The 8,660-nt window shown below is 49.5% G+C and overlaps 2 protein-coding genes across 2 annotated transcripts in view; one reads left to right on the top strand and one right to left on the bottom strand.

Moving 5' to 3' along the window:
* The first annotated feature begins 2,668 nt into the window (after positions 1-2,668).
* Positions 2,669-7,429, top strand: LOC119359120. The gene is made up of 6 exons (XM_037625445.1): positions 2,669-3,026; positions 4,014-4,103; positions 4,199-4,269; positions 4,498-4,606; positions 6,843-6,939; positions 7,133-7,429. The coding sequence occupies exons 1-5, from the start codon at positions 2,775-2,777 to the stop codon at positions 6,894-6,896; spliced, it is 576 nt and encodes a 191-aa protein (XP_037481342.1). The 5' UTR covers positions 2,669-2,774; the 3' UTR covers positions 6,897-6,939; positions 7,133-7,429.
* Positions 7,430-8,067: 638 nt separating this feature from the next.
* The window catches only part of LOC119359119, a 6,446-nt gene continuing 5,853 nt past the window's right edge, over positions 8,068-8,660 (bottom strand). Inside the window, exon 4 of the mRNA XM_037625444.1 lies at positions 8,068-8,555. Within this exon, the coding sequence (XP_037481341.1) occupies positions 8,378-8,555 (178 nt within the window). The 3' untranslated portion in view covers positions 8,068-8,377. The remainder of the gene's footprint in view (positions 8,556-8,660) is intronic.

The raw sequence follows: 8,660 nt of genomic DNA, 5'->3' as shown, positions 1-8,660 counted from the left end.
GTTAATGTCCGGTTGTAGATAACATGAAACTCAACTTAATTTAAAATGCACCAACCGCGTGTGTAACCGTGATGGTCTCTTCTCGGCGGAGTCCGGGAAGTGAACACGGTATTGGAGTAATGCTTGACGTATGTTGTTCTAGGATCACTTCTTGATCATAGATGTTCGACCGTGCTTTTGCCTCCTTTTCTCGCTCTCTTTTGCGAATAGGTTAGCCACCATATATGCTAGTCGCTTGCTGCAACTCCACCATCATACCTTTACCGGACCTATAAGCTTAAATAGTCTTGGTCGCGAGGATGTGAGATTGCTGAGTCCCCGTGACTCACAGATTCCTTCCTAAACCAGATGCAGGGACCGATGATACCATTCCAGATGATATGACCGAGCTCAAGTGGGAGTTCGATGAAGACTCTCGTCGTTATTATGTGTCTTTCTCAGATGATCAGTAGTGGTGCCCAGTTGGGGCAATCGGGGACTTTGTCGCATTTGGGGATTGATCTTTATTTTGGTACCGTAGTCGGACCATGAGTGTATTGGATGAATGTAATGACTTATTTATGTATTTGTGTGACGTGGCGAGTATAAGCCAACTATGTATCTTTTCCCCTTTTATTTATATTACATGGGTTGTTTGCGAAGATTACCTCACTTGCGACATTGCTTTCAATGCAGTTATGCCTCTAAGTCGTGCTTCGACACGTAGGAGATATAGCCGCATCGAGGGCGTTACAAGGCGGTAGGCAGGCGGATGAAGCGGTGTCGTCGCAGACGCCGACGCAACGCGGCGGCCAGGGAGGCAGGCGGACGAAGCGGCGCTGACGCCGACGCAGCCGGCGGCCGGGGATGTGTGTCAGGCTGCTAAAATGCAGGTGCACCACCCGGCGCATATACTGCTTCAAAGTATGTTTTCTCTTTCAAGGTTTGATTGTTTGAACTAGTTGATAATAGTACTGGCCTAGAGTGCAAACTTTAAAGTTTTGTGCTTTAAGGACTTCCTAAAATTATAAGATGTTCTAGTTTCTTTTAAGTAAATTTTAGACTCGTTTACAAAAATCAGACTTATTTATGAATTTCGATATGCTTACAATACCTTCATCATTTTCTTTAATCTATTTGTGTAAAAATCATCATTTGGACCACCCTGACTTAAAATTCTGGCTACGCCACTGATCACAAACGGCCCCAAAATAGAGGAAGCGGCTGTTCTGATCCCCGAGTTGGGTGAACAGTAGAATTTCTGATTTTTTGTGTGTGTCAAACATTGAGATAAGTTTTTGTAGACTGCAAAATCTCATCACTATATCCCCCGCAAAAAAAAATCATCACTATATGACATTCGTGGAAAATGTGGCAATAAGAAACACAATGGATGCTCCAAAACGTTATTTTCAAATGCATTTTGGAGCATTGATTTTGTTTTTTCCCCATATTTTCCTCGAATGTCATATGATGATGAAATTTTGCAAGCTATCAAAACATTTCTCAATGTTTCACAAAAAAGAAATCATATTTTTTTTGTATATTTCAACCGAGCTCACATGAGCTCGGGATTAGTCGCCCAAACAGATCAGTGGTGGTAGTAGGCTGCGTAATGCTCTCTGAGCTATTATACATGGTTACGTTAGGAAAATGACACGAAACTTAGACAAAATGTGAGTTTCAACAAACAAACGTAATTCGATAATGAAGGATTAAACACTTATAGAAAAGCAAGTGACTTCATTCTAATGAAGGATTAAACACTTCTAGTAAAAAGGAAGACGGTTATGAAAAGTTGGATTTTCGGAACCGCCTTCCTTTTTACTGGCTCGCCGCGCAGCGCAAGGCCTTGGCGTCCGTGCCAGTCCCTACACCTGCTGCCACTTTACTGTAGTAAGAAAATGTCAATCTAAACCACGTTGATGCAATGCCCGCGGATTAACAACGACGCACAAGTGAACATGCCCATATCATCATTGGAAAATAAACACATCACTAAAGCTCGTGGCGCAAGATGCCAGTTCGATCGCATTATGTTGCGCCCCTTCGGACGAACGTTCACTAGACAAGCTAGACGAGCTACGTTGGTTTACCAAAGTGACGACGGAAGCCGTCAGAGGTCGTGCATACGCCGTCAGTGACCCCGTGACGTCAGATGCGGTGCAAGCTTCGTACGTGGGCGCGACCAACGGTACGCACGCAGACGGCAGGTCTGTAACGGTGACGGCGCCTAACGTCCGGCCCGCCCGCTCATTCGCTCGGGAGAGACAGCTGGCGCGGAGGGCCCACGAAAAACCCAGCCAAAACCATTTCCTTTCCTCTTCGCTTCCGGCAGCCTTTCCCCGCCCCTCCCGCTCCTCCAACCCTAGAGCCCAGCAACCATGCCGCCCGGCCGGAAGCTCATGGAGGAACTATGGCGGCATAGGAGCGGGTGGAAGGCAATCGAGGGCTTATGGAACGACGCGTTCCTCAACAAGAGGCGCGTCGAGCGCCTGAGGGCGGCGCGGCCGGGTCCAGCGGAGCCCGCGCCGCCGCTGGTCATCGTCGACGACGGCGAGGCCCTAGGGTATGAGTTCCTGACCCTCAATCTGGCCCCCGCGACTCCTGTGGCAGACCCCGCGCCACCCCCGCCACCTCCGGTTCCCACTCCACCTCCTCCGCCTCCATCCCCGACACCTCCTCCGCCTCCACCTCCGGTGCCCACTCCGCCTCCATCCCCGACAGCTCCGCCAGAGGCGGTGCTTCGCGCATGGAGAAACTCGTCCGTGTTCACCTACGGGAAGTTCGCCGCCATGGGCTTGGTCGCAGCTTTTCTCCTGTACTTGTTCTGGCGCCGCGCCCGCGGCTGGAATGTCGGCGGCGGCGACGACATTGGTGGGCCCGATCCTGGGGAAGGGGGCGGGATGCACGGCGCAGAAGGCAGAGGACTCCTGGACGCCCTCGGCGAAGTGCTGGGACAAGAGATCAACGACGGCGATGGCCAGGGCGGGGGTGGTAACCCTCTGCTCATCAGAAGAGGCGTCCCTTCGGACCTACAGCTTCAGGTATCCTAACTGCAATGTTTCTGCTATTATCATATCTGCAAGTACCAGCAGGAACCAGAGATATGCATTGTCGTTCGATCAATGGCAGTGAGTCTTCAACTTATTGGTTTCCCGTTTGTGTGATAAGTCAGAATGCAGCTAGCGTTCATCGTGGGGTTGATGTTATTAGGATGATTGCATTTCAGTGCGATAGCTGGTTGCTGCCCTTAATAATTGAATAAATTATCAAGTCGGTATAAATTGTATGCATGCTATATATGCAATTCTGATCTTCTTAATTACATATACCAATGCAAATATGGATAATGTTAGTGAACTAGAACTGGAACTGTACCCATTGAATTCTGTAGTTTTAGAATCAATATGATATTCAGATCATGGTATAAATATTGTGTTCTGTTACAGATATTTTGTCAGCTGCTGTAGTGAACTTTCCTAAAAACAAATTGCGAAAAATGTAGGGAATTAGTTTGAAGATGATAAGAGCTAAAGGGCCCAATAGTATTTTGTATCCTAATATGTAGCTGCAGTGGTTACCTTCACATTTTGGCACATATATGGAGTCATGGATCACGCACAGAGGATATTACATTTCTAGGGTAGCCACACCGGTACTAGAATCGGGGCATCTAGAATAAGATGGCAGTACTCAATTTGGTTATAATGGGAAGTAGTATTGTGTATTTTTTTGCCATGTTTGTGTTCAATGAAAGTAACTATATCTACACTACACACTTTCAACCTGCCCACTCTTATGGCTAAGAATCGAATAGTGCTTCACGGCTGAGCTGTACTTATTCAGTTACCCTGCAAAGCTTAGCACTTGGTCTATCGGTTTACCGTTTATGCACTAGTAAACTAAAAGGGCACACCGTATAGTTGCCATGTTGCTACTTCAAAGTATGATGCGGAAAAAGCTAAAAAACAAAAGACCTAACAACTGCTAAGTAACAGATTGCTGACAATTGTTGTGTGTGACTGTCTTAGGCACTTTTTTTGTCTGGTGGAGACCTTGGTGCTGACTTCCTTAGGGATTTCTCGATAGTTGATTCAACATGCAATATTTCTGTAAAGCTGGTATGCCATCTAATTTTGTTTCATCTATTTTATCTACCATCCTTCCGGGTAATTGTGAATTTGTGATATAACATTTTACCATCTTAACATGGAAGATTCTTGGTGCGAAAATCAAGCGATATGCTCTGGAACAACTGAAGCTTACACTTGAAAGATATGACAGCAGGTAGTTGGGAACCCATGCTTTTGTGACTGAGCTCGTAATTGGTGTCACTTTTCACTTTAAACTGTTCTTGATTCTTGAATTCAAGTCAGCCTAACATTTTGAACTATCCTCTTTGACACCGTTTTGTGATGTCTGTGGTTTGTGTATTCACAATTTGGATAGACCCTTTACCAACAACCTAAGTACTGACGAAATTATCTTTGAACTGTTTATTTATACTTGTGTCAGATTCAGAGATATGAGTCTACCATGGCTACTTTCCCTGGCTGAAAACGGACATGGGAAGCTCGTGCCGCGAAATGCATTCAGTCAAACAAATTACATCCAATGCTACAAGGTACTGTATATATAATTGAGTTCCTGGTCCATTATGTTCAGCATATCGCTTTTCCTGAAATACCTCAAAATGAGTAAAATGGTGATGTGCCCCTTCGATTGCATGGCCTCTGTTGGCACTGTTTTATTTTCTTAAACCATCCATACCCGCAAAGAACCTTGAGACGTGTGTTACATCATGCCACACTCTGGCCTACGTGGAGTATTTCATAGTATGTTGCTTTGCCTTGCAGCTCCCAGAACACCATCTCACGCCTGGCATGTCTTTGGTTGGGGTCTCAGGGCATCTCCAGCCGTTGGCCCCTCAGGGGCGCCTAAAATCGCCGCCTGGGGTGAGCCGGCGCAAAAATTGAGCCTGGAGGCGAGTTGGTCCCCAGCCGCCGGCCCCAGGGCCGCCCCCAGGCACGTTTTAAAATAAAAGAACTTCGGCGAAGTTCGGCTTAAACATGATAAAATTCGGCCAAACACGATAAATTTCGGCGAAGTTCGCGGATTTTCATTACATATCACATATACATAAACTAATCTAAAGGAAAAACTGGCTGAAGTCGCCGTCGTCGCCGCCATCGTCGTCGTCGGCCTTCTCCTCCTTGACGCGGGCGCCCCTGCTGGACCCCTGCCCGGCGTCGCCATGGCGGACTGGTGGCGGCACATCATCGTCGTCGTCGTCGCTGTCGCAGATGACGACGACTCCGCCTTCGTCGCGACCGCGTCGACGCTCCGCGAAGCGAAGCAGGGCGGCGCGCTGGCGCTCCTTCGCCTTCTCCAGGCGCTCCTTCTCCATCGCTATGGAGTCCCTGCGCGTCCATTCCAGGGCCGCGTCGTCGTCGTCGAGCTCCGTCGTCACCGGCGCGGCCGGCTCCTTCTTCACCGGCGCGAGCCCCGGCTCCGTCTTTGGCTTGACGAAGCGCGGAGGAGGAGCCGACGAGTAGGCGCGCCGGCCGCCCTCGTTGATGACGATGCCGGCGTTGCGAGTGTGTCGGCCGAGCGGCGTCTCCGCCGCGGGCTCGGCCTTGACGCCGAGCAGGGCCGGAGTGCCGGGGGAGAGCGATGAAGATCGGGAGGAGGAAGAAGAGGAGGAGGACCCGAACCTCCTTGGCGCCCATGGCCCGGCGCGTCGGTGCTGCGCCGGGGCGGCCGCCCTCGCCGGGTACGCCAACGGCGGGTCGTTGCCGCCCTCGAGGTACGTCAGCACGCCCTCGAGTGTGCGGCCGGGGACGCCCCACCACAGGTGGCGCCCCTTGCTATTCTGCCGGCCGCCAACCACCGGCGCGCCGTTGATGGACGTCAAGCGCTGCTGCTGGCGGCGCTCGAAATACGCCACCCAAGCCGCGTGGTTGTCGGCGGCGTACTGGGGGAGGGAGAGTTGGGCGTCGGTGAGGGAGGCGCGCACGACCTCGACTTCCTCGGCGAAGTACTTCGGCTTCGCCACGGCGTCGGGCAACGGGGGAATGGGCACTCCCGCGGCGCTGAGCCTCCACCCCGTCGGCCCGGCGCGCATGTCCGGCGGCGCCGGGATGTTCGCCTGGAACAGGAGCCAGGACTCCTATTCGCGGAGCGAACGGCGGCCGAAGCCGTTGGCTGCCGCCTCGTCTCCGGGGTAGCCTTCCGCCATGGGATGGGCTCGGGAGAGGTAGAGAGATAGAGGGAGGGGCTGGGCGGCGGCGCTCGGGAGAGGTAGGGAGAGGGAGGAGCTGGGTGGCGGCGAGGGGCGGGGCTGGTGTGGGCACAGGCGAGTGCAGGCCACCGGCTATATAGCCGCGCCGCACCCGTGTGTACGCATGCGAGGGAGGGGAGGCGTCGGCGCGCCGTCCCGTGACGCGCCGCCCGTGAGGAATCAATGGCAAGGCTGACCGGCGGCAGCCTTGGCATTGATTCCCCGCGGGAACCGAGGCCGTTGGGGGAAGACGAGGCGCCGTGTCGCTGACGCGGCGGGCCCGCGGCTGTTTCGCGCCAAAACAGTTCGCCCGGACGCCCCCCAGCGCGCCGGGTTCGGCCTGGGTCCGCCGGCGCTGTTTTCGGCCCAGGCCGGCGAAAATCGGGCTCTTGGGGGCGCGACTGGGCCGTTTTTTTGGCGCCGGTGCGAAAAAATCGCCTGGGGAGGCCTTCCTGGGGACGCAGCTGGAGATGCCCTCAGTAACTGGTAGTCTTTTGTTTGTCCATGCCTTCCCTGTCGTTGATTGCTTACCAGTTACCACAACCATGTTGTTTGCTGATGCATATGACTTCACTGACAGATGCAGGGGAAAGTGATGAAAAGTCTGCTTTGGTTAGCTGGATTTGCAGTTTGAACAAAATCAAGCTTCAAGATGTGATAGAGCGTTGTTCAGCAAGGTAACTTTCGCCCTCTCCGTCTCTCAGCAAATCACACTGCTTTCTAGTGATTTTTTTTATAGCCATTTCAAGGGCAAAGCTATTCCTCCTTGAAGTACTAGTATTAAACTATCTGATAGCTCTGTGTTCAGTTGTCAAACCAACCCTGTTCCTGATAATAAACTGGGTGCTAATAACTCTGCTGATCTGCCAGGGGGGTATTTGTGTTGAGGAGCTGACAGGGAAGCCTTTCTGATGGGGATATGGAGCATACACGCTGACGATATGGCTAATACGGAGGGAAGATTCAGGAAGTGATGCTGATTCGGAAACAGAAGTGGCAGACGGTTTTTGTGCACCCCAAGCTGGGGGTTTGCATTTTTCCTTGTTTGGTGGACAATACAAACTACACGCCGATCAATGTATATTAGCTGATTCAGGTATATAAACATGTTAATAGAACATATAAACTGTGGAACCATGTCCCAGAATTCAGAAACTGTAGGCATCAGGAAATACACATAACTGCAGAATTTGACGAAGGAATGTTGGTCTTTTTGTCTGTGAGTATTTTCATGCATATGATGAACTGATTATATCATGAACCTTAATGGTCTTCCCCTTAGTTTAACCGGCAAACGGAAAGGAAAACGGAACACTCATTTGTAGAAGAAGCCACGGAAGATTCACTCACGGATTTCAAACCGGAGTTGAACAGTTGATCTTTCTATCGAGGTAGTTAATGGTAGCTCATGTTTCGCCCCAATCCGTGCTAGGAATCACAAAAGTGCAGAAGTATTTGGTGTTGTAAAAGTATATACCATTACAAGTCTGAAGATCTGGATTTTGCATGATAAAAAGTGTGTGTTTTATATTAAGACCATACAAGCCGTTAATTCAACACAACCTCACTCTTGTTATTCTTCTTTATTATTAAGGAAATGCACCTTAAATACTGGAATAGCAGCACGAAACCAACAGTATCTCTGATTCTAAATAAACATCCCTAGGCAATCATCCATACAAAGCTCCCTATCTGACACAAATTCTTGTTGAAAATCAAGGCACGCGAGGGCACAGAAAGAACACGAAGCAACCAACAAAAGATATACACACTGATAAAAGTATGCCATATCGAAGTTTCAATCAGGAAAGGTATGTCATGGCATGTTAACAAATTTCAAGTTAAGACTTTCTACCTACAACATATGGTTGCACGAAACAAATCTTCCGTGCATGCACCATCTGTACAAATTATGAACAAAAGATATACTGATGGCAGGGTGAAAAGGATCAAAACAACAAATAAGCATCACCACGTCTTCCAGCTTCAAATAAGTACATTTTTTAGAAATACATAAGCTAGAAGAGTTCACAGCTTTATGATATCCCTTTTGTGAACAAGTGTGGCCTTTCGTCCTTTCTCATGTGTGGCTTACATTTCGGGTATACAAAGAGATCAGCAGAATGAAATATCAATATTGTTTTTGTCCGCCTCCTCCCTCTGCTTCCTCACCTCTCGCTCCTTTCTCACTTCATCAAATCTGTATCCTAGTATTCCCGCTCCTGTCGCATTGTACTTGTACGTACACATTAAGGTACCAGCGATGCAGCCAAACAACAGGTCCTTCCCTTTCCTATAAGTCACCATCAATATCGATGCAAAAAAAAAAAGTCACCATCAATATGTCAGTTGTAATCCAAAGCTCAGCAACAAATGCATAAACAATTAGAACCAAAAG

Source organism: Triticum dicoccoides, chromosome 2A (assembly GCF_002162155.2).
Source record: "Triticum dicoccoides isolate Atlit2015 ecotype Zavitan chromosome 2A, WEW_v2.0, whole genome shotgun sequence".
NCBI lineage: Eukaryota > Viridiplantae > Streptophyta > Magnoliopsida > Poales > Poaceae > Triticum > Triticum dicoccoides.
This window is presented reverse-complemented; position numbering and strand designations above follow the sequence as displayed.

What these genes read in the sequence shown, in the direction of transcription:
- LOC119359120 (XM_037625445.1), top strand. Translation starts at nt 2,775, where the DNA reads ATGGGCTTGGTCGCAGCTTTTCTCCTGTACTTGTTCTGGCGCCGCGCC. An exon ending in CTTCGGACCTACAGCTTCAG is followed by an intron (nt 3,027 to 4,013) that starts GTATCCTAACTG and finishes TGACTGTCTTAG; the next exon opens with GCACTTTTTTTGTCTGGTGG. An exon ending in GCAATATTTCTGTAAAGCTG is followed by an intron (nt 4,104 to 4,198) that starts GTATGCCATCTA and finishes TTAACATGGAAG; the next exon opens with ATTCTTGGTGCGAAAATCAA.